The following is a 25,735-nucleotide window of genomic DNA, read 5'->3' on the forward strand; positions in this document are numbered from 1 at the left end:
ATAGTTTCCAAATACGAAGAGGGTAGTTCCTCAGTTTCGCACTATTTATGATGTGATGGCTACAAACAAGACACACTCTTAAATTTCATCTACCTTACATTTTCTCCCTTCCTTTCTTGTGTCTTCAGTCAACAAAGCAAAAGCTCAAGCCCTGTTTCCCAGCATTTGCCCATTTCTGTGGCATAAGTCCTCTCACCATGATCCATTGCACGCTATCAATATGTGTCCCTGAGCCATGGAGTTGGAAAGAGAATGCACATGGCACACTATTGTATTCTATTTCCAACATGCAAATAAAATAGATGGAAATGACCTCAAGAGTATATAGTTTATAGTAAGACCTTTAGAAGGTGAAAAGTTTTGAGTATTTGTCACCTTCCTAAATATAATTGACTTAATCGGAAATTTTAGTTTTTAATAGTGAGTATGTCTAACAGCTGGCGCAAAAAAATTCCAGAAATGTAAACAGCCAGCTTTGCCAAGGCAGTATCAGCTGGTTCCAGCACGATATCGTATTCCTACTGCTTGTTAGGATAACAAGGCATAGACAGACACACTCCGTGTTGCCCTTGAGACTGTGGAGATAGAAGAGGGGATGTGACATTCTCTGTGTCTTTCAGATGGGTCCATCAGCGAGCCAGATATGGCAGCTAACTTCTGCCCTGACCACAAGGCACCCATGGTGCTTTTCTTGGATCGTGTTTATGGCATCAAGGATCAAACATTTCTGCTCCACTTGCTAGAGGTTGGATTTTTACCCGACTTAAGAGCCTCTGCCTCTCTAGATACAGTAAGTGGCTAAAATAAGAAAAAAAAATTTTCCGTCATTGTACATTGGTGACAATGGATTTCAAAATGAATGTTTTCTGTCTACTCATTGATTACATGTTAGCAGGCTGTTTTAAAGGGTGAGAAAAGAGAGGAACCAAGAAATGGAAGATCTTAATTTGTTGTGCCAGAGACTTAAATGTAGGTAAACTTGACCTCAAATGTTCAATCCAGGTTCCTCTGTTACAAGTTTCTCAGCCTTGGCACTATCGGTTGTAGGGGCACATCCTGGGCATTGTAAGATAGTTAGCACCATCCCTGGCCTCTGCCCACTAGATATCAGTAGCACCACCTATAAAACCAATTCTAGATCTCATCAAATGTCCCCTGAGGACAATATCTTCCTCAGTTGAGAACCAGGGCTTATTGCTTATGAAAAAGGCTGATTGGCAAAATTAGAGGCTGGAAATACTTCTCCCACTCTCCTTCCTCAAGTTTTATGCACTGATCACCGGGAAAGATAGTCTCCAAGTCAAGCAGTTTTGGAGTGTTGGGCATGACAAGGTCAAGACCAGAGGTTAAGGGCAAACTCAAGCTTGAAAATCAAGGGTGAAGAATCCAGCATCCACAGACATCAAGACAGGAGGCCCCAAGAGTTTAAACGAAAGATGCATGATGCCCCGAGTCAGGAATAGGGCACCAGGAGGGCTGGGTCTAAAGAGAAAAGAATAATTCAATCAGCATGAGTCTAAAAACATATTGCTGGTGTAAGGTTGCTTTTAGAGAGCCAGAAGAAGCAGGTCTTCTTAATCAGTAGTAAAGTCTCTCAAAGGCTCCCCCTAGCGTCTAAGAGAGATAGCAGTCTGAGCTCTGCAGTGGATGATCAGCTAGATGGTACCTTAACTGGGATGGATTCCACCTGAATGGGTTACTCACAAAGGCATGGGGTCACCCAGCAATGGGAAAGCTATACAAGCCCCAATCTGAATGGGAGCACCATTCCTATCTGTGGCATGGGGATAAGAAATGGCATATCCATGAAAGTGTCAGGGACATATGGTCCCTTTGGATAATTAAAACAATGCTTCCACAGCTATTTTTGTTTTGAGTTTTTCTATAAATTCCTTGATTTAAAAAACAGTAATTATTTTAACTCGTGAGACATTCTCAAGGTTCCTGATCTGATCATTCGATTTTTTTTAATAGAGCAAATAAATGGCAAATGCTGTGCTACCATTTGGTGTTCCAGTCACAAGCTTGTCTAAGCACCATCTGGCAGCTCAAGAAGTTAAACATGCAGTTCCTCGGTACATGCATTCTCCTTGGAAAACTTTTAAGCCACTGGAATCAAAGCTCTGTCCTTCCCCATTGTGACAACTTTGTCAAAATGATAAATGTGAAAGATGTGTTATTTCTTTCAGTCTGATTACTGAATCTTCCCAAAGACAGACTTTTGATTATTAATAGGAATACCCAGAAATGTGTACAGCTTGAAACAGTTTATCACTTTATAGGTTATAGAAAATGTGTTATAGATCTAACGCCTGTGATCATCATAGGACATGATAGGAAAAGATTTCATCTTTGTGGATCTCAAGGTTTCTTTCAAAGTTCTTCAGTTTTCCAAGATGGTGGCTGAGAATGCTTTGACTAAGTGTCACTAAGTGAGCATTCCTTGTATCTAGCCTGTTTAAATGAATGAGAAAGGACACTGTGAGTGAAGATTACAGCAGAGTTTTAGAGCGGGTCCCAAGTTTCTATTCCGTGTACCCTTTTCCCAAGTAAAGTTAGGTTCCCTTTAGTGACCTCTACCTCATGCCATTCATCAGCTCATGAATGGCTCACAAAGCTTATAATTTAAGTGACGGGGGTCAGATCTCCACTTTCTGTCACTAAAACTGTCACAAAACCAGTGGTTTGATGGCTTGCTTGGCCAGTAACCACTTACTAATCTCAAAATCACAAGAGGACAACTATTGAGTCTCCATAAGGTGAGAAAAGAGAGCGCAAACAGAATAATAATACAGTAGCTTGCAGCTCGCCTTTGCAAACGTGGTAGGTTAGACTGGTCATCAGCTAATGTTAATAGGTTTTAGGATCCATCTTCAAGGGAAACAGATGGTTGTGGAATGAGTTAGGGCCAGCCAGCCTTTGCATTCCTTCTGTTTGTTTTTACTTTTAACCTGACTTTGTATTTTCTCATTGAAAATGCCAAAGAGAAGTGGGTCTGCTGACAAGGTAGAAAGTTGTTCACCCTGTGGCTGTGAGATGCTGTTGTGAGTAAGCTGTCCTACTGCTAGATGGGAGCTCCGAACTCCGGGTAAGCTTTGCTCAGTCTTTCCCAGGGAGATTAACCAGTGTCCCAATCCCCTTTCCCAGGTTTCCCTGAGCACCACAGAGGCTGCCCTTGCCCTAAATAGGTACTTATGTTCTGCCGTGCTCCCACTCCTCACAAGATGCGCCCCGCTCTTTGCTGGAACGGAGCACTACACATCTCTCATCGATTCTACGCTGCAGACCATATACCGGCTTTCCAAGGGACGTTCCCTCACCAAAGCTCAGAGGGACACCATAGAAGAATGTTTGCTCGCCATTTGCAAGTAAGTTTTTCACCCGAGTTTTTCACCTGCCTGGATGCTTCCCTGTCCGCTGCATTTAATTGTGTAATTGAAAAACTGGCAAATCCAGTCTGAGGAAGCGTCCAGGCCTTAGCCATACACCCACCACTTTCTCAGTCGTCTCCTCGGAGGATATGCTCTGTCCCTCCCCACCCCCTTGCCACAAGCTTTCTGATCCCCTCTCCCTTGAGTTCATCTCTCACTGTGGAGAAATGGGGGACACAGCTCAGGCTCTTGCCCTGAGTCTCCATGGACCAGAAAATGAGACTGTCTTTTAGGCAAGTATTCAGTGTTCAGATGAAGAGCTCTTGTTTTGGTTCTTAAGACAGAGCCAGAAGCAAGTTTTTCCTCCACAGCTTCTTCCTTACCCATCTGTGGATGGAATTCAGGCGGTCTTGAGCTGAACATACTTCTAAATTATATGTGTGTGTGTACAGGCACTTTTCTGGGCAGAGAACTTGGAGGTACTACTGGTTTTTAAAAGGTTTGGCAGTCTACAACTAAAAGCTAAATCAATGTTGCTTATCTTGCCTTTCTCTTAGAGTTTACTTACATCAACTACCAAGGCTGTGAGCTCTTTGATAATTTGAGAAATTGTTCTCTAATAAGCTACTGCATTTGCCTGTTTAAGTTTTTTTTTGAAGATAGAGCCTTAACCTAAAGACATGATTCCAATAGTGAGAATTTCAGGATAAATAGCTCAGAAGGCCTCAATTCCCTTCTGATCACACCAGTAGGTGGCCTCCGATTCCACCTATGTACTGGTCAGGTCCAGCTTCATCCTTTGCAAAGTCTAAGGGAAAGCTGGCCCTTAGAGATGGCTATAAAATCCACTGCACCTTCTTTCTTTTATATTCTTTGTACCTAATGATTATATTTTGAGTGTGCACAGGCCCTACAATCTCTCGTCACCCAGTGATGAGACTTTACCTTAGGTATTTCAATTCATTAACCACACATTTCCTCTTTCTATGTTTTAACTATACAGTTTACCCTTGAATAACAAAGGTTTGAATGGTATAACAAAGGTTTGAATCCACTTGTATGTGGATTTTTTTCAATAAATACAGTACTGTAACTGTATTTTCTCTTCCTCATGATTTTTGTTAATATTTTTCTCTAGCTTCCTTTATTATAAGAACACAGTGCATGATACATGTAATAGAAACCGGGTGTTAATTGTTTACATTATTGGTGAGGCTTCCAGTCACCAGTGGACTATTAGTAAAGTTTTGGAGGTAGTCAAAAGTTATACATGGGTTTTTTTTTTTTAAGATTTATTTATTTGAGAGGGAGAGTTGGGGGGGCACTAAGGTATAGAGAAAATCTCAAGCAGACTCCCACTGAGCACGGAGTCCGACAGGGAGCTCAATCTCATGACCCTGAGATCATGACCTGATCCAAAATTGAGTTGGACACTTAACCAATGGTGCCACCCAGGCACCCTGGAAAGTTATACGTGGATTTTTGGCAGAGTGGGATAGGGGTCAGCACTCCTAACTGCCATGTTGTTCAAGGGTCAACTGTACTCACTTTTTTTTTTTTTAAGATTTTATTTATTATTCAACAGAGATCACAAGTAGACAGAGAGGCAGGCAGGGAGGTGGGGGGAAGCAGGCTCTCTGCTGAGCAGAGAGCCCGGTACAGGGCTCGATTCCAGGACCCTGAGATCATGACCTGAGCTGAAGGCAGTGGCTTTAACCCACTGAGCCAGCCAGGTGCCTCCTGTACTTCCTTTTTAAAGTGTGTTATCATTGCTGTGATTTACCCAAGACCTTACTTTAGGAGCTAAGTATTCAGTGGCTTAGCTCTGGTGTATGGTTATGGATGAGTGTTTCTTTTTTCATTCTTCCTTCCTTCCTTCCTTCCTTTATTATTATTTTTTTAACTTGATCTCTCTGTTTTTATCTCACACTGCAGTCACTTGAGGCCTTCCATGTTACAGCAGCTCCTGCGACGTCTGGTTTTTGATGTGCCACAGCTCAACGAATACTGCAAAATGCCCCTTAAGGTGAACCTCCTCACTTTAACAGAAACACCGTCCATGGCATGGAGACTTGCCTTGCAAAACGTGAGGTCTTTACAACTGGGAGAGCAAAAGACACATTAAATAGATGTGACTTTCTTAAGCTGAGGGCTAGCAAGATAGAACCCACCCTATCAAACCCCTTGTCTGGGTTGCAGAGAGTAAATCATTAACTGCTCCAATTTTCTTTAATTGCTTTCCACTGACTAAATGTTAGTTAGCAGAAGTTAATGAGGGGGACTTGGATTTTTGCACTTTGTACCTTAATTAGGTTTTCAGAATATCTTCAATCTCAGAGCTTTGAAGACTTGGTGACTATTCATTCAAGTATAGAACCTAAGAACTTACAGAACCCATCCATACTGTCTAGTGCCTTCTTTCTTCCTCTGTAACAGTCCCTCTTTTTAGTTTTTTACTCTTATCCCTGTTTTCCTTTACTAATGGAAAGTACAGTCACAGAGCTATCTGTTGTCTCCTTGATGATTTTCTCATACATTACAAGAGTTTTATCACCAGCACAGGGAGCATCTGGGTCTGAGTGGGAGTGCACCACAATCAGCTGCCCACCCAAGAGAACCATGTTTTTTATATTTTACCCGAGAGGCACCTGCTGTATTTGCATGTTCATTGTGTCAGCCGTGGCCAGCCACATCTGAAAATTCTGCCTGGTGACTTAACAGAACTTTTCCTTCTTCTCAGAAATAGTCTAAGCAAAAAAAAAAAAGAGTCTAAGCAAGGATTTCAAGATGCGCTTTACTGGGATAAACAGAATGCCCAGAATCCTTTAGTTCCATCCTCTGTCTCTGTGCCCAGCAGAAAACAGCTTGTATATTGTCAGAGATTCCACTGCCCTCCAAGGGCTTGTTCTCTCGAATCTTAATCCCAATAAATGTTTTAGCTGAAAACCATGGTTTTCACAGTTCAACTTGGCATTGCTTCCTCAGCAGGCCTGTACAGTCAGCTGGATTCTGGCTCCTGAGGAAGCAGCATCAGTAGCATTCAGTGAGCTCACCTTTATGTCTTAGACCAACGGGACTTTTCTTAGAGAATGTGGATCCCACCTGCTGGGATGGGAACATTGGCGCTGTACTTCTGCCCTCTGCTGGCCACACGTGGAACTCTGGTAACATGGCCGAGCCGTCAGAAGGCTCAAGAGAAAAGCAGGGAAAGCCATGGGCAGAAATCAATGTAGAGAAAATATTCAGACCCACCACATGCTCCCATCATTGCCATAGCAGCATCACTGAGAATCTTCTAGATTTATAAACAAATGTCTCAGAAGGCGTTCTTCCCACCTTCCAAGTGCCTGGAAGGTTTTCTCTCGTTGGAAGTAGAAACCGTTTCTCTCCATTTTCCAACTGTGAGGGGCGTATTAGGAGGCACAGGAATTACAGGCGGATTCAGCTCAGGCTAGAGCTCATTGGGCAGGAAAGCGGCCCATTCCCAGTAGTGTCCAGGGGCCTCTCTGTAGCTCACGCAGCTGGTTCAGCCGTTGGTTTCACTCTCATGTTGGCTGTTTGCTATTCTGTTCTTCCCTGCATGGTGCGGACGCCTGTGGAACTTCTCTGCCCCACTCAACTGGTACAATCCTGTTCAACCTCCCAGCTTCTGACAAATCACTATGAACAGTGCTGGAAGTACTACTGTCTGCCTTCAGGATGGGGGAGCTACGGGCTAGCTGTGGAAGAAGAATTGCACCTGACGGAGAAGCTCTTCTGGGGGATTTTTGACTCCCTTTCCCATAAGGTAGTGGCAGTACTTCCCAAACAAAGAGGGAGAGCCTTGGTAACCAGGGAATAATCAATGCCTATGCGTAACGATAGCTAATATTATCAGCCTTTGCCACCTGCTAGGGACAGTGCCAATTACTCCACAAGCATATTATACCATCCTTACCCCCCCAGTGTTCTGGAATAGGAACTCTGCTAATTGTCATTTCACAGGTGAGGAAACGTCTCAGAACAGCTGATCTTGCCAGGCTCACAAGGCTGATACATGGGAGAAGGACTCCCAGAGTAAATTAGAAAAATATGTCCGAGGTTCAGTCTTGACTTACATGCTGCCCACTCCTCTCCTTCTGACACTGTGTGGCCCCTGTTAGCCAACTTCTACCAAGTTCAGGTATAGAGGAGAAACCCTAATAACTGCTGCGAGGTTGAGACATGGGATTTTTCAGAAGACCGCGTGCCATTCTGGGGAAGGTTCTTCACAGCCACTCGTTTGAGGGGGAAGTTGAGTGAAAATGGTGGGCCTCTGAATCCCAAGCCTCTGCAGAGTCTGAGCGAAGTAAGTTCAGACTCTCACACTTGCATCCACTCCCCTTAACCCAGGTTATTTAGATTTCTGAGGTCATCAACTTTAAAGATGGAAATGAGTCGGTCTGGTGTTCTCACCGAAGTCTGGAGCATGTATATAGCTGCAGTTGCTGTTCACCTGCACTTAAACTTTCTTCATTCCAGTGTTCCTTTGGTCTAGTATGAGTAGATCAGAAGCTGCTCCTCACCCCATGTTATTTGAAATTTCTTCTGGGCCCCATTCAAGAGAGAGTGGATGTGATACTGAGCTTCTGCTGGTGATACCAACGTAAGACCCATATCAGCTCGTGGGGGGGACTTACAGAGCTGCTTCTGCCCAATCCAGTCACAGGTTGGGTCAGTTTCTATAACCTTCTATGGCAGACAAGTTTATAGACCACTCCAACCCTTAGATACACTTGCAATTAACTATTTGGGTGATAACGATTTAAACCTCACTTTAAGGTTTTTCAACTTAAAGCAGTGATGACTTGAGGGCTTCGCAGGTTGTCATTTCATCCTGCAAGGATCACTCAGTTTCCCCCAGAAAGTATCCAAGGATTTACACATTCCCCATTTTGGTTAACCTGGGCAAGTGCAAGCGTGTTAATTTTTTTCAGCTGATTGTTGAATGGTTCTGCGTGGGTAGCTCTGGTTCTCATCTCTATACTAACATGGCCTTTGTCTTTCTTCACAGAAGTATGACCCAGACCTTTTCCGAATGGCCCTTCCTTGTCTCAGTGCTATAGCAGGAGCCCTGCCACCAGATTATTTAGACACCAGAATCTCAGCCACTTTGGAGAAGCAGATCTCAGTGGATGCGGATGGCAACTTTGACCCCAAACCCATCAACACCATGAAGTGAGTCCAGAATCCTCTCTTAGCTGGTCCTTTATCTTGTGCAGTGGCCAGTGTTTCTCTTTCAGAAGGTGGCAAGAAATGTAAACTTTCCTTCCTTCCCTCCAGCCAACACTGCTGATCATTTCCCTTAACACCACAAGTCACATCACGCACTGGATTTTGTCCTCAACTTCTGAAGTCTCATCCATCCATATCTGATTATATACTGTATTATTATGTTCTGGGCTTTCTTTTGGGGGGTGGTTTATTTATTAGATGAGTGTTCTCCACAAGTAAATGTTGCCTGAGGCATTGCAAGACCCGCCCTGACAAATGATGCAATTAATTTATTAATGAGTTTTTTGACAAAATCTTCTTTCTTTGTGAATTAGACCTCTGTTGTTCTAATAGCATCGTACATCAAAACAACTCTATAAATAACACTCAGCTGAATTCCAGTAAGACCTCGGGGTATGAGTACAGAACAGCATGGGGTCCTTATTTGAAAGACTGGGCCCACTCTTTGCCATGCTGGAATTTTGCTGGAATTTTGGAATAACCTTATAATAGTGTCTTTTCCTCCCTCCTTCTGGTTCTCCAGCATTCCTCCCTGGTAATGGCTTGCCACAGATAAAATATTGGGCAACATAGACTCAATTTTGACTTGTTACAGTTTTTTCCTGGTTATGACGATGTATTGCAGGTCATGCAGTCTTCATCTCTATTTTATTTTTTAAGATTTTATTTATTTGAGAGAGAGAGAGAGAATGAGAGAGAGATCACAAGAGCAGGGAGAGTCAGAAGGAGAAGGAGACTTTCCACTGAGCAGGGAGCCCAATGCGGGACTCGATTCTGGGACTCCAGGATCATGACCTGAGCCGAAGGCAGTCACTTAACCAACTGAGCCATGCAGGCGCCGTCTAGGTGCATTTTAAATGAAGAACTCTAAAAATGTTTTAGATAGAGCAGGGAAAGCAAGACCTCCTGTATGAGCCCCTAGGACTTGTGTTTTGTGGCAACAGTTCGCATATGACAGGCATCATAGGAGCCATTCCTAGGGACTATCAGCTTTGATAATGTATAAAATTCATCTTCGGGAAAATTAAGTCCACATTCCATCAGCTGGAACTTTGAGCTGAGGGGATGGAGGGAAACAGAATTGAACCTACCATAAAGAAGAGGTAAGGGGCATGGCAAATCACCAGTCCAGGGCCCAAGAGAAGGCAGATGTTGACTTTGGAGACCTTCACCTTGTGCAAATGTAAATGTGCTGGAGGATGACACATGGTATTAGTAACCTGGATGCCTTCATAAACACTAGAGTAGCTGTTTGCTAATGATGTTCATGGTTCCACGTTATTTTGAGAGTTCCGATTTCTTCACATATACCTCTGGCACCAGTATGGTTCTTTGAGTAATATGAGTGACCAGAGCTAGAAGTTAAGCAGAGAATCACCTTATTGCAAGGATTCAGTGACTTAGTATCAAAACCTAGCGAAAAGCTGACTAACCAGGCCTCAGGAAGGACAGGAAACAAGGCAGAGTGACCAAATGAAGAACCTTCCAGTAGGATCTCCATTGGATGAATCAGCTGGAAGAGCTTGCTGCCTTAGTCTCAAACATCTCAAGATTCAGATTCCGATGCCAGGGACAGTGAGTCTGATTGGCCTAGTCGTATGCCCGTTCTTGGTGACTATTCACATAAGACTCTGTGCAATGTAAGACTTGTTTCTCAAAGGAACAGGTGTCTGCCCTCCTAACCACATTCTAATATTTAAACATGAGTCACTGTATCCAAAAATGTTGACGACCGCCACTATTTTGTAATATCTGCTCTTCTATCTATGCCTTTCTGGCATTCCCAGATTGGAGTGATGGGGTGACAGGTAGGGTCTTTGGATAAAGGGATTCTCCCTGTCTCACCTAAACTGGTGTGGCCCAGGAGCCAGGGTGGGTCTCTGGAAGCCAAGGGCACTTGGAGCAGCTGGAAGGACGTAACCTGTGCAGCTGAGCTCCTGCAGAAACGTCCTCTGTTGAGATAGGGTGTGTATGTGTGTGGCCCAGCATGAACATGCCATCCTTCCACACAGAAGTTCACTGTTGGGAATCCAGCTTCGGCTTTGGGGCAGCAATCCAACCTCTGACTGGGGATTGCTAGTCCTGGCCGTCTTCACCATACATCCAGCTCAATTGCTTGGGAAGGTCGTAATGTGGTGTTTTTGTTTTTTTTTTTTTTCCTCATTTCACAGTTTCTCCTTGCCTGAAAAATGGGAATACATCGTCACCAAGTATGCAGAGCATTCACATGATAAATGGGCCTGTGACAAGGTAGGGATTATCATCCAACTGACAATTGTCGGGGGGGTGGGGTGGGAACAGCCCAATAACATTAAAGGGTCCAATTCTGGAAATCTGCCTGATTTGTCTCAGTGATGGACTGGCCGTGCCAAGAGCTTTCGTTATTACTGAGCAGCAATTTCCCAGGGTTGGTGGAGGTTAGAGAAATAGGCAGCAGCAAGGGCTAGTATTGCTTTTTGTACTTCTCAAGAAAATGATTGATTCCGGGAGCGTTAACTCCTTTCTAAACATTGCATTTTCTGGGGTTTGCTCCAAGCACGTGGCTTGCGTGGTTTTGACGTCAACCCGTAATGTGGGGCAGGAAGCTTTCATTATTTTTTTTTTCTTGGAATGTACCCTTGGAAAAGCGGAAATAAAACTGAAGCCTTGCCCTTGCATTTTGCCAGCAGACTGAATTTTATTCTAGGGATGACACACTATCTTCCCATGGCGGGCATCGGTAGAATTTCTAGACACTCCCTTATTAATCAGCCTGTCCATCTGGTGTTTAAAATTCCTCACCACATGAGGTCAGGCTGCTTAATGAGTTTAATTGCTCTGTCAGCCCTTTAATGCTGGCAGGCGAAGTGGGAGGCCTGTGCCAAAGCCATCCAGGATTCCTGTGGGCAGCCAGGGAAGAATTGGGGCCATTGCTCAGCTGCGGCTTCCGGTGCAGAACTAGGAAGCTAGGTCCTCTACGAAGCCACAGAAAACCACCTCGGAGTCGTGTGCCCTGGAGCAGGGACACCTAGATCCACTGGCTCAGCCTCTGTATTGATCTGGGGTCTGCCTTTATTCTTTGATCAGTTTCTGTTTGGGACTGATGATAGCAACAAGCCTTGTTAACTGTAGAATGAGCTCATGCCTCGTGATTCTAGAACAGGGCTTGGCACACTTCTTCTGTAAAGGGCCAGATAGTAAACATTTTAGGCTTTGTGGGCTGGGCGGTCTCTGATACAACCACCCATCTCTGCTGTTGCCACGCAACAGTAGGCAGAGGGGACACACAAGAGTGTGCTTGTGTCCCAAAAAAACCTAATTCTACAACAGTGCTTGGCTGAAGGGCAAGCCAGTTTGCTCTAGTTTGCTGACCCCAGCTCTCGAAGGATCAGTACACCCATGTGGCCAGCCCAGGGATCAGGGGAAAGGGACACCTCCACGAACTGAGAGCAACAGCCAGTCTCTCACTAAGCCATGTGGATTTTACCTCCTTAGTCCCTCTCACATTTGTGTAGGTCTCTATCTCTGCCATGGCTCTAGTCCAGGCTACAGTCATCCTTGGCCCAGATGCTGGTGATAACATCCTAACCAGCCTGCCCACGTGCGTTTTTGTCTGTTCTGTTCTTTACGCTGTTGGCAAGTCCTAGTTTCAGTATGCAAATTGAGTCCTATTCTACCACTGTTTCCCAGCCCAATCCTTCTCCTTGTTAAAATCCTTCAATAGCTTCTGACCATTTTTAATACAAAGGCCAAAATCTTAAATGTGGCTTGACAGCAGACACTATGTCATCTGGCCTCTGCTGCCATCTCCAGCCCCATCCCTCCCTCTGCCCTCCAGCCACATCCCCTTCTTTTAGTATCTCTGTCTGTTCCTCTCTGTCTCTGTCACACACACACACACACACACACACACACACTCCCCATGAGCCCCTTCTCACCCTGAGCCAGGACCCCATCTGCATCCACACATGCCAACGCCAGTCACCAGTTCATCCTTCAACTACCCATCTCAGTGTGAATTCCTAACGTACCCCTTTCCCAGATTTCCCAGATGTAGGCCTTCTTAGCCTCCTACCCATTTCCTTCATAGTGTTTTTATAGCACTTTAATATATTTATAAGAATTACACAGTGATGCCAGTTATCAACTATGCCTTTCCTGATGTGGTATGTGGTCAGTCTCTCTCCCTCTCCCACTAGACCGTAAGCTCCACATTTATAAGGGAACACGTTTGCTCACCATTATCTAGTGGGCATTGATTATCTAGCGAAGGAAAGAGTGTTCTCCCCTGCCCGCAAGAGCCTCACGGTCTGGTGGAGTGAACAGATGAAGCCAGTCATCATACAGGTTGTTTAGCTCAGCAGTGGTCAGGAGCACCGGGTTAGAGCACATAACCTGTAAGAGGAGTCCCTAAGTCAACAGTAAGGGTCCAGGAATGTTTCCATGAGTTGGTGATCTCTGTACTGTATGAGGAGGGATGGGTCGTTATCCAGGCCCAGGGAAACAGATGCACTGCGGTCCGTGGGAGCAGCAGATGCAAGCAGAGACAAGAGAGAAAGAGAGGTAGAGAGAGAGAGACTGTGTGTGCCTGGTGGCCTTGGAGAACCATAGTTCAATGTGGTGGGATCACAGAGTAGAGCAGAGGAAGAAGGGTGAGAAATGAGTCTAGAAAGTCAGCAAGATCTCATGATAGCTTTAGAGGCTGTGGAGTTTGGGTTTTACCATTATGACAGCTGGGAGTCAGAAAATCTTAACGCAGCAGAGTGCCCTGATCTGGGTGATTTTATAAATCTCACCTGAGGGTCGCATAGAAAATGGAGTCCACGGAGAGATGGCGAGACTGGAGGCAGAGAGACCATGTGGAGACTGTTATGGTAATCCAGGTGAGAGCTGATGGTGGCCAGAGCTGAAACACTGGCCTGGAAACTAGGGAGAGGCAGGCAAATGAACAGGTCTGGGAAGTTGAACACATGTGAGAGGGTGCAGAGAAGGGGGCGTCAAGGAAGATTGCCACATGTCTAGCTTGGAAAGTGAGCGTACGCTGGTGCCATTTGCCGAAATGCAGGGAGACTAAGTCGGGGCCCCCTAAAGAAGAGTGAAATGCCAGGTTCTGCTTCAGGCATGTGAGGAGGTAACTGTGGCATCCAAGCCGAGCTTAAATAAGTTTGGAAATTAGGGAAGACATCTGGGCTGGAATACTGATTTGAAATTAGTCCACCTGTAGACCATGGGCCTGGATTTCACCTACCAGGGAGAATGTGCTCTGGAGAAGGAACAGAAGCTTGAGAAAGAGACACGTTAATAAGCGTGTAGAGGCAGAGATTGAGAAAAACCAGCCAGGAGACTTTGGGCTGTGAGGTTATGGCCACTGGGGGCTCTAACTTACCTCTGTATCCACAGTGCCCGGGACTGAGTCTATCACCTACTGTAGCAGGCATTCCACTGATGTTTGTTGAATGAATTTTGAAACTCTTAAACTTCCATGACTCCAAGGGACATGCCTTGCTGCAGTTCTGCTCTAGGGTGGGCGGGCACACAGTGCTAATCAGGTTGGCCCCCTCCAGGCAGTGGGCAACAGGACCAGTCCCCTTTGGCCTTTGGCCTTGACTTCCATCCTTGCCTGTAATCATGACGTGCTGATGACCTGAGAAGCATTGTTCTCAGGTCTTTTGAAACCTCCTTCTGTCTGAAACACAAGCGAGTAAGCAGTGAGGACAGCTGCTGAAACAAGAAGAAATAAAGGAGCAGAGTTCACAATTTAGGGGGCAGAGAGCTTGATGGCCTGAAAGGATCAATTAGACACTTTGGGGGGGTAATTTCCAAGCTCTTGTCACATCCCATTATTCCGTTTGTTCAGTGAAAATAGAAGCTGGGATTTGGGTCACACAACAGGGCTCTTTGGATGCCAAGGATATTTGAACTGAGAACATTTCTACAGAGTCAGAATGGATGGAAATACGGAATTTCCCTGGACGAAAATGTGAAGACCCATCCACTGATCAGGCCTTTCAAGACATTAACGGAAAAGGTAAGAAACTGGATTCTGGTAACACTGAGTGGCCATGCTGATTTTCCTTCCTTGGGAATTCCTTCAGATGGTCAGAGGAGTTCTGGGCAAATTCACTCTCCATTTGAAGTAAACTGCTCAGGAGCTCACCAGTGGGCAGGAGCCCATGACCAGTTTCCAAGAGCCTCACCTCATGTTCAGTTCTTTGGCTCTGAGCACCCATCGGATGGAGAAGTACCGTTCGGCACTTGGAGGCTGAGCCAAAGCACATTCATAGTTCATTGGCAACAGGACTAGGAAGGGCTTTTGTTAGACTGTCGATGTGAGGGACTTAAGGCTAGGAGAGCACTGAATTGCTGAAGGAAGTCCAGATAGAAATGACTCCTGGTCATGACAGACAAAGGGAGTAGAGAGAAGGGACTGTAGGGAAATATGGAGAGGTCTTTTGGGTTTTTTATTATTATTATTGAGAAATTTGGTTCAACACAACTCCAAATTCCAATCTAGGGATCAGTAAGAATTCTTTGTAAGCCGTCAGCATTGTGCCGTGTGTAAAGCATGACTTATGTATCATTGTATGGGTACTAGCCATCTGCAAAATTGTGTATAGCTCAAGAGAATTCTAAATCTAAAAAATTCTACTTTCAAAGCTCAGAGGAGAACCTTGTGCTGATCACTTCCACAGGTCCCATCTTAAACAGCTACTAGAACCTGAGGGGTCACTCTCCTATTCTTGTTCCTCTTTCTCCACAAACTAGGTAATGTCTGGTACATTCCCTCTAAAGGCAGGAAGTATAGGATCTCATACTTGGAAACGTCAGAAAGACTGATGATGACGTGTTTCAGGGGAGATTCTGCGGAGGGTGTCTTGACCTAGGGACGGGAGGCTGGAGCCCACTGCACCCCGTCTACCATGGGGGCCAACTTCGCAGGGAGTCAGGCCAGTCAGAGTGCAGGGGTGTGCCTGCAAATCTCTTCTGCTCGGATTTTCTTCCAGGAGAAGGAAATTTACCGCTGGCCCGCCCGAGAGTCCCTGAAAACCATGCTGGCTGTGGGCTGGTCTGTGGAGAGGACCAAAGAGGGAGAGGCCCTGGTTCAACAGCGGGAAAATGAGAAACTTCGGAGCGTGTCCCAGGCCAGCCAGGTATGACCGCATGCCCGGGGCCAACACTGGGCCAGTCTTAGAACCCCCAGAGAATTGGTCCCAAGGACCACCAACGATGAACCCTGAGGGTCTTCTGGGAATACATCTTCAGCAGCTGAAGTCAGGATACTGATAAGAATGAGGAAAACCATGGCCAACCCAGCGATTCTGTCTTTGCTTCTCTAGGGCAACAGCTACAGCCCTGCTCCCCTGGACCTCTCCAACGTGGTGCTCTCCAGGGAGCTCCAGGTCAGTGTTGGTTCCTGCTGGACAGCATATCTTGCTTTCCAAAACCCCTGGAGTGCAGGGGCATATTATCCTTCGAAGAGTTTTTTTAAGAAAGGGGTGAGCGGGGGAAGAATGCCTTGAACATAGCACCACTAAAGTATCAGCCGGGAAGGCAGCCACACTGGGCCAGGGCCACGGGACAAGTCTCAGCAGAGTAAGGCAGTTCTCTAAGGCCAGGCTTTGCCCTTCTTCTAGGGACATCATAATAGGTAACACCTCAGTAAAAGGAGGACACAGCAAATTACCGTATCAACACACAGAGCTAACAACTAGGAGAAAAATCTCATAAGGGCTGGGAGAAAAGCCGGAAAGGCCCGTAGGTGGGGGCACTTTCCTTGTCCCAGCAGGTGCCACCAGCCGTAAGGCCACTTGTGTGTCCCATGGTGGATTCACTCAGGGGCCCCTGGTGGTGCAGGATTTAGGGGCAGATAACCCAGAGGATGAAATTGAAAGTCCTAAGATGCCTCGTCCCCCTACCCTACCCTCCCGGGCACATTGGTTGCCAAAACAGGCTCCAGCCTGGGCCAGTTACTCCTCAGCCCATCAGACCAACCCTTTGGACCTTAGAGAAAGTTTTCTTTCCAACGTACTCCCTTCATCCCAGGTCGCTGTAAAGATGAGTTCTCTTTGAGAAATCTTTGCAGCCATTTTTCTCCAAGATGTGATTGTTTTTAGTCTGCTCAGCTCAAGGCTTTTGGGGATTCTAGACTGCAGCTTGACCCCTGCTGGCATCTCACTGTCTCGGGTCAGGAATAAAATCCTGAACTCCTGTGGCAAAGGAAGTGCCACCAGAATGCAGTTTCAGATGGAAATGTGTGTTTCTCATAAATGCATCAAACTGCTGGGCTAATAACTTACTAGGGAAGGACAGAATTAGGAACTGTTTTCTGTGTGTATGGAAAAATATGAAACTAATGAGATGTATAAGCACAGACTAATTAATGATGGGAGACACTCAGCAGTGTGCTGTGAGCATTTGGTGGTGCTCTGTTCCCAAGGCTGCTGGAAACAGGCTGGCCAATAGGAACACATTTTTCTTCTTTGCTCTCTGACCGTCGTCTCCTTGGTGGGCACAGGGAATGGTGGAGGTCGTGGCTGAAAACTATCACAACATCTGGGCCAAGAAGAAGAAGCTGGAACTGGAGAGCAAAGGTGAGCCAAGTTCTCTAGTTCTCGGTGCCCCTGCAGGAGGTGAGCTGGGGGCAGGTTTGTTTTTGGGGGAGGGGAATGCAAAGGAAGAGCCAAATATGTTGTCCCCTCTCACTTTCCGGAGCCCAGGTGGTGGCAGTCACCCTCTTTTGGTACCATATGATACCCTGACAGCCAAGGAGAAGTTCAGGGACCGAGAGAAGGCACAGGACCTGTTTAAATTCCTCCAAGTGAATGGCATCGTGGTTTCTAGGTAAGTCTTCCCGGTGATGTGAGCGAGGTGGGGGTGGGCCTGTGAGCGTGGTCTCTCCCTCTCTAGGTATTTACTCACCTGATGCAAAACCCACGAGAGGAAGGGTAGCGGTTAGTATTTTGAAATGAGAAAACTTTGATTTGGGAGCATGAAGCTGTCTTTTCTGGCCTAAGCAGGACCAGTCAATATCCATTTTTAAAAACTTGTTATAGCAAAGAAATCATGACAAATGATACATATACACCTTAAACATTTAATTTTAAGTTGAAACCTATAAATACACATTCATTCACAAATCTTGTGCTATAGGCCCTGAGACCTCTTTGCTGTTTGATCGATTGGTGTTATAAGCCATATCCATAGCGCTTCCTCAGAGCTCTGGGACTCGGGCTTCACAGAGCAGTGAGAATTACAGCACATACACAACGATGGAAGTATAGTATTCTTCTAGGGTTTTTCTTTTTTTTTTTTCAACTTCCTCCCCCATCTTTTACAGTTATCTCCTCAGAGCTAATTCAGAGACCGTGTATTTGGAAGCACAGTTTCCGGCCTTTGTAAAATATGCAACTTAGCTCTCACAGAACCAGTGGTCCTCTTCACACTCTTGTTGTTTTATACACTATTTAATTACGTAATAACAACAGTATACCTAACTGACATAAGCAGTGTTCGAACAAAGAGTACTGATTCTTTGGAAGGAGCAACTCCAGTCCATCAAGATTCCTGAGACCTTTTATCTCAGACTTAGGTCTGTCAGAATTATCTAGAGGAGGGTTGTCAGTGAGTGTGGCCTTAGCTGCTTAAGTCTTAAAGGAAGAACTTGTTTCCATGCTGGTCTGACAACAGTAGTGGGCTGTGCTCCATGGGTCATGCTTACTGAGTCCCTTGAAGGGTGAAACACAAGCCAATGTTCCTATTCTGATAGAGCCATTCCCCCTAAAAGAAATATTTGCTGAGCCAGCTGCTGTTTCTTCTTTCAGTGTCCTACAGAATTTTGTCACTGAATGGCAAAAAAATAAATTAATTAAAAAATAAATAAAAATCTATTTTTTTATTGTAGCCCATATGAAAAAATAACAAAACTTATTTGCCATATTGTCAGGAAAGGTCAGACAGCAGGAGACCGCCTCTGGGGAAGCATTTGAGAAATACTCCCTTGGTCATTTTAATCCTGATCTTAACACCCAGGAGAATGCGTACTGTGATTTGCTGATAAATAACTTGCTCACAGCAATGAAAAATTCCCCTTTCCCACAACTAAAAAAGAACTCAAGGAGATAAGAGGGAAAGGGAAAAGATCGTTGAATTCAGCAAACGTATCCTACTAGCTATAACTACTGTGTGCCAGACCCCACGGAGGGCACTTGGGAGTGCAGACGAGGAAGCGAGAGCCCATCAGGGAGGAGAACTCATTTCCCACCACCCACCTCTTGAACTACTCCATCCTCAGCTTCCCCATCTCTCCATGGCAGCCCATTCTTCCTGGTGCTCAAGCCAAAACCTTTGCTCTTTTCCCCTGACCCATATCCAATCCTTCAGGAAATCCTGATGGTTCTGCCTTTATTTTTTTTTTAAGATTTTATTTATTTATTTGAAAGACAGAAATCACAAGTAGGCAGAGAGGCAGGCAGAGAGAGAGGAGGAAGCAGGCCCCCTGCTGAGCAGAGAGCCCGATGCAGGGCCTCCATCCCAGGATCCTGAGATCATGACCTGAGCTGAAGGCAGAGGCTTTAACCCATTGAGCCACCCAGGCACCCGGTTCTGCCTTTAAAAGATATCCAGAATCTAACCCTTTCTCACCCGTTCCATGCCGTCACCATCTTTCCTAATCCTAAAAGAGCCTCTACCCTGGGCCCCCTGCTTCAACACTTATCCCCCACAGTCAGTTTTAAACCTAGCAATTAAAGTAATCCTTTTATAATGTAAGTTGTTCCCCTGGTCAGAACTTTCCATAGCTTCCCATCTCAGAGCCAAAGCCAAATTCTGAGGATGGCCCATAGGCCCCTAATGATATACTAACCACCTCATGCTTCTCACTTCCCCTCCATCCACACTGGCATATCCCTTCAACTGAGCATGCATGCTTCTGCCTCAGGATCTTTGCACCACTGCTCCATATGCCTGGAAAGTTCTTTCCCCAGATGTCCAGATGGCTTACCTCTTCATCTTCTCCAAACTTTTACTGCAGTGTCCTCTCTCCATGAAACCAGCACTGACTGCCTCCCCCCTTCATCCTCTCTTGGGCCCTTTCATAACTGCTTGATTTTTCTTTTTTTCATAATGCTAATTAGCTTCTCGCATCCCACATGATTTATACTTCAGTTTATGTAGTATGTGTGTCTATTTACAACAGACATATAGGTTCCACAGAGGCAGGGACTTTGTTTTCTTCTCTGATTGATCCCCTGCTCGATATTTGTTGAATGAATGATAAAGATATTTTGAAAAATCTTTTCAGATCTTATTTTAGTGCAGGTGTTGAATGCTCCCAGAGGCAGGTTCCAAGTGCAAGGGGTTATCAGTGAGATGACTAATCAGGTCACTAAACCAGAATAGCCATTAACGTTTGGAAAGTAAAGAAAACACAGATAGGATTGCTGATGCTCCAAAGTCACATAGTCCTCTCTGTTACTTCCTGGGGTTTACCCATTTCCAACCTAGAGGTGTGAAGGATATGGAGCTGGATGCCTCCTCCATGGAAAAGAGGTTTGCCTATAAATTTTTGAAGAAGATCCTGAAATATGTTGATTCCGCCCAAGAGTTTATTGCCCATTTGGGTAAGTATCATTGTGACATACCCCCCCAAATGTGTGCTTCCCTTAATATTTTGTACTCTCAAAAACAATGTGGTATTCCTTTACCAAGGGAGGATGCTTTCCTACTGTAGCTGTTCGTGATTCATTTAGACGTCGTATAGTTTTGAGGGGGGAAATGATGGCTGATATTTTGTCCCCCTCTTTTAAAAAAAAAATCTGATTCATCCTTGGTTTCAGGGTTTGATTGAGCCATTTGTCATTTTTCATATAACTCATCCTATTGTAACTCTTCCATTGTTTTGCTTTGTGACTGTGGGCATATGACTCAACCTCTCTGAAGCTGCTTTCTCATCACTAAAGTGGATGAAAGGGTAGAGAAACAGCTGAGAGAATTGACATGAGAAACAACTCACCAGCACAGTTGGAAAGTCCTTTGTAAAACAGAAGATACTCTGTTTCAGAAGATACTCTGAAATCAAATGGCCCTGCCATGGCCCTCAGAAAAGCCGCTCTGTTTCTAAAATGCTATGACTGTTTTTGGTTTTGTTTCCTTTAACTGTGGCCAACTTTGTGTTACCTTTGTCTTTGTAGAAGCCATTGTCAGCAGTGGAAAAACAGAAAAGTCTCCCCATGATCAGGAGATCAAATTCTTTGCCAAAGTAAGTGATTCCTTACATTTAACCAAACTACTTTCTTCTTAGAATCTGTAAAATTTAGGGTGCAAGTTAAGTTCGTCTCACAAAGATACCTGAAACTCCAGTGGCTTCGATGAGATGGGCCTGTGTTTCTCCGTTGTGCAACAGTCTGCAGGCAGGTGGGTGGTCTGAGAGGGCAGGCAGCCCATTCTGCTCCACACCATCGTCCCAGGGACCCAGAAACTTCCTCTTCCAGTGCTCCACCATCTCCTAAGCTGTACTGTCAATGTGGTCCATACGGGCTCACCTGTACCACATCTGTGGGAAAGAGGAAAAGGAGAGAGGAAGTTCTTTCCCAGTGGCTAAAACTCTGTCATTTTTAGATCTACCTAGCTGTCAGGGAGTCTGGGTAATGCATTCTCTGGCTGGGTAACCCCATGCCCAGGAAAAACATGGGGGTTTCTGTTGCTAAGAGAAAAGGGAAGAATGATTTTGGGTACCAGTGAGCAGTCTTTGCTATAGAAGCCTACTCAGAGGACTGAATGCACGCGAGGCCTTGGGGTAACTGTGCCTGAGAAGCAGAGACAGAAGGCTCAAGGTTGGTTGTGTGAGGCCAGGTCCCAAGTGATCCTATTGGAAGCCGTGCCCAAGAAGGCATGACTAAACACAGATGTACCCCCGGATTCTCCTGAAAATGCTGACTCAGCCGTATGCATATTTCTTGGGACCCTTCATCAGTAGCCATCTCCATTCCCATATCCCTAAGGCCTCTGGTTTGAGGTGTGTATGAGAGGAAAATGTGTTGGAAACTGCCATCCACCAGGTAGAGTTTCCTAGAATTCCAGGACCTATGTTCAGAGGCTCTTTGCTCACAAGAAATGAACTTTTCAAAGGAACCAAAGGAGGGGCTTTGGTTAGCTTCCTAGAAATTAATTTATGGTGGATTTTCCAGGTTCTCCTCCCACTGGTTGACCAGTACTTCACCAATCACCACCTCTACTTCCTGTCATCCCCTCTGAAGCCCCTTAGCAGCAGCGGCTATGCCTCTCATAAGGAGAAAGAAATGGTGGCTAGGTGAGTCTGCAAAAGAGAAAGTCATGGTGGCAATGTGCGTTGTATAAAACCCCAGATTCCTGGAGACTGGTGACTCTTTCGGAGAAATGAACTGTGGCCCAATGATTGGTAGCCCAGAGGTTTTGGTTATGTTGGTTTTGAAAGTAATTATATTCATATTTATCTGTGTATTATTTTGGCAACCAAGAGAAGTGTGCTGTTTGGAGGTATCAGTAGGGCTTGGGAAAAATTTATATACTCAGATCAACTTTTATCCTGAAATAACATTCAGAAAAAATGCAAAGTCAATCCTGAAGCTTGAACAAGCAAACACACAACATTAAGAAGAAACAGATTAATGCTGTTTTCAATCCCATTCTTATCAGGCTTTTTCAGTTTAAATTTGTTTTAAAGAATTCAATCTTAAAAGTCCTGTTGTGGATGATCCGATATTTGAAATCCAGAGCAACACAATTCAATTTAAATTCCTAATAGGAAAAGAAAAATGTTCCTCAGGAACACCAGCCTCTGTTCTCATTTCAGTAGACATAACATGTTGATACTTCAAGACAGAGGAGAGCAAAGAGGTTGCTTTGTGATCAGACTAAAAGATGGGTTCCACCATGCCTCTGGTCTTCACCAGATTGGATTGAGAATGACAGGGAATGAGGTAGATGTCTAAATGGCAAAGAGTAAAGAATTATGATGGAAGCAGTTAACTCTTTCCCTAGTAGCCATTGATGGTGGACAGTATACAGGATAATTTATAAAGGCCCACCCATTAAATACCACCATCCTTGTGATGATAGTTAGCCTCAGGATTTAGCTAACATTTATTAAGTGCAAAGCTAACAGTGAGCTGTTTTCATCCCTACACCAGTGGGCAGTAACTCTTGCATATCATTGTGAAACATCACCATGCTCTAAGAACCACCTGTATATTCTCTCCATTTTGCGGATGAGGACACAGAGGTTTGGTCAGGTGCACGTCGGTGCCCAAAGTGACCCAAGTAGTAGTAAGTTAGGGCAAGAATGAAAGTCCTCTCTATCCATGTGGAATTCCATTTTTTCTGCAGTCATTACCTCATCTCATTTTTCAAGAAAGGAGGAGCCCATGCTATCAAAATGAGATACACTTAACATCTGTTGCTGACCAAAGATTGCCTAAATATTTTCAGGACGCACTGGTGTATTTTGTAAAAAGTTCAGGAAATGAGGGGCAAAGTGAGATATTCAGATAATCCAACAGAGGGCAGGTGTGTCTGTCTTCTTCATCTATTTTTGTGAGATTGTTAATTCATGGAAATGTAACATTTGTTCAGCCAGGCACCATTTGTCACGGCTGGAAGACAACCTGCATCTGATCAGCCTTGCAAATAGCTACCAGATCCATTGGTGTGCTTGCTGCCCTCCCACAGAAGCAGCAGCGTCTGCACCAAATGTGTTCACACCTCCAGACCCCTCTTGTCCACGCCCTTCTCCACCACTGCACCTCTTCTGATCTGCTGCCATTCACCAGGGCTACCATACTCTCTGCCCTGTGGTCCCTTTGATTTGTCACTTGCAAATTCTGAGATGGGGAGGCACCAGGGAACTCTGTAACACTGGGCTAAGAACAGTGCATTTATTTGCTCCTTGGGGGGCCAGAAAGGGGCCTTTGAAAACCTCAGGTCCTGGCTTTGGCATGCCTGGGCAAGCCCTGCTGACAGCAAGCAGAACCCTGTTAATATTAGGATCAAACAACTCCACCATCTGCTTTGGTTAGAAAAATGTTACTTTGTATTTGTACAGAGCATGTGTCTGCTTTGAAGCATTTCACCAGAAATATCAGCATTGATCAGCCCCTAATTCTAAAAACTAAGAGGATCTTGTGATTACTCTCTACTTAGAGATGAGAAAACCAAGGCCCAGAGTGGTTATGCGGCTTCACCAGGACAGCCCAGCTAGTCATGGCAGAGCTGTGGGTCTCCTGTTCCTCTAGGCTCTCCCCCCGCCCCCAAGTCCATGATTTTACTTTTTTTTAATCAAATACATAGCTCTTTAAAAAGGGGACACAAAGGGAAGAGCAAAAAAGCAGTCCCTATTTAATTTCACACTAGCAGGCTGTCAAGTTTCTGTTAACTCTGAGTTCTCTGAAGCTCTAGGCCAGGGTTTCCAGCTTATCTCACTGCAGAAATAAATGACTGCCCACAGGGGACTTCAGCTGTGATTGTCTAGTAGACAGCTCAGTAAAATCAGGGCGGTCACTGAAAAGCATTTAAAGGTGAGCAAGTTTGGGGGTTTGGTTTTTTTTTTTTTTAAGTTTTTATTTAAATTCTAGTCCTTTAACAAAGTGTAGTGTATTATTAGCTTCAGGTGTACAGTAGAGTGATTCAGCACTTCAGTACATACAGGTGAGCGAGTTTTGCTCTCTGCCAACACTCAAGATGTATTTCTTCTCCATCTGAGCTGTTCCTGAAAAGACTTCTGCCCTGTGTGGGTCAGGAAGCCCACAAGTTACAAATGAGCGGCTGGGAAGAACTTCAGCTTAGTCTCAGCTTGGGAAGCCCTTGGCCCGTAGCTGGTGTTTTTAGTCTCCCTTCCCGTCTGTGTTCCACCAGGAAGGACTGCTTGCTGAAGGCATCGCAAAGTTCTTGCCTAGCTGTGCCAGTGTCAGATAGGGTCAGACTTCTGAGCGGTCTCCTCCCCAGAGCCATTGGCAGTACAGGTCACATCATGGTTGTAGTAGGTAAGGGCCCATCAGTGGCGTGTGCAGAGGCATTTACAGAGCTCTTTCCTAAGAGCACGAGACTCTCTACCAGACACCATGGAAAGCAGACGCGAAGGCACAACTGGACCTCCAAAGGGTTCCATGATAGAAAAGATGGCTGAAAGCAGGGGTAGGGTCAAAAAGCACTAAATGCATAGCAGATGGGTTTCCCAGCTTCCAGGGAGGGGCACGGCTAGGATAGCCCTTCAATCGGACCCTTAGACTAATAAGAAACAACAGAGAAAACCAATTTCCTAAAATGGTTTTGTCCAACACAGTGTCTCCCATCCCTGAACCGTTAATCTTCTTTTGTTCCCACCAACTTGCCCACCTCCCAACTAAATCTTCCCACCCCCAGCAAAGGCTGAGAAATGGTTTGCAGTCTGTTGCAATGGTGGAAAAAGCACAATCCCTGTCAGAATCCTCATTTATTCCCGAATGTCAGGCAGACAAATATGTCAGCACATAGGACTCTGTATGCTAGGGATGGTTTGCGATAACCTGGTCACTGCCGAATCCTGCAGTTGTCGCGGAAGGATTATTTCCTGCAAGGTCAGGGCTGCCTCCAAGGTGACTTCATGATTCTCCAACAAGACAGCGGGGAGTACACATTTTCCTAGTGTGGTCTAGGGGAGTCTTGCAGGGGAACATAGTGCATGTGCCTAGAGATCCATTCTGTGCTCCTTGTTATAAAGCGTGGGGGTCTGGGGGGCGGGAGGGTACAAACCAGTCCTCGGATTTCTGTGCTTTTCCCACTCGCCTTCTTTTCTGCTTCAGCCTCTTCTGCAAACTCGCTGCTCTTGTTCGACACAGGATTTCCCTCTTTGGTAAGTGAAGAGAAGTATTGCTGAAAGCCTCGCTCCTCCCTATAATTATCCATAACTTGGCATTTTTGCCTTCATGACGGGTGCCTCTGGACAACCTGAGCCTTAGGACGAAGGTGTCACCTAAATTTGCCATAGAAAATTGGTCTGAAGTATGATAAATGACCTCTCTACCCCTTAACAGCTCAAATTTTCCACACCAATGAATGTTTTAAGCTCTGCCTCTAACATCCATCAAACAGCAGACATGTCAGGCCAGAGATAAATGCATTGT

The 25,735-nt window shown here is 45.2% G+C and overlaps 1 protein-coding gene across 1 annotated transcript in view; it reads left to right on the plus strand.

Annotated features, from left to right (window-relative positions):
• Positions 1-25,735, plus strand: part of RYR3 (ryanodine receptor 3) — a 499,651-nt gene that overhangs the window by 389,275 nt on the left and 84,641 nt on the right. The window contains exons 47-61 of the mRNA XM_032856920.1: positions 621-790; positions 3,148-3,368; positions 5,307-5,397; positions 7,018-7,158; positions 8,404-8,567; positions 10,796-10,874; positions 14,542-14,631; positions 15,608-15,754; positions 15,941-16,003; positions 17,119-17,194; positions 17,321-17,444; positions 20,106-20,221; positions 20,792-20,859; positions 21,788-21,909; positions 25,415-25,464. Of these exons, the coding sequence (XP_032712811.1) occupies positions 621-790; positions 3,148-3,368; positions 5,307-5,397; positions 7,018-7,158; positions 8,404-8,567; positions 10,796-10,874; positions 14,542-14,631; positions 15,608-15,754; positions 15,941-16,003; positions 17,119-17,194; positions 17,321-17,444; positions 20,106-20,221; positions 20,792-20,859; positions 21,788-21,909; positions 25,415-25,464 (1,722 nt within the window). The remainder of the gene's footprint in view (positions 1-620; positions 791-3,147; positions 3,369-5,306; positions 5,398-7,017; positions 7,159-8,403; positions 8,568-10,795; positions 10,875-14,541; positions 14,632-15,607; positions 15,755-15,940; positions 16,004-17,118; positions 17,195-17,320; positions 17,445-20,105; positions 20,222-20,791; positions 20,860-21,787; positions 21,910-25,414; positions 25,465-25,735) is intronic.

Source organism: Lontra canadensis, unplaced genomic scaffold (assembly GCF_010015895.1).
Source record: "Lontra canadensis isolate GAN:19392208 unplaced genomic scaffold, GSC_riverotter_1.0 scaffold12, whole genome shotgun sequence".
NCBI lineage: Eukaryota > Metazoa > Chordata > Mammalia > Carnivora > Mustelidae > Lontra > Lontra canadensis.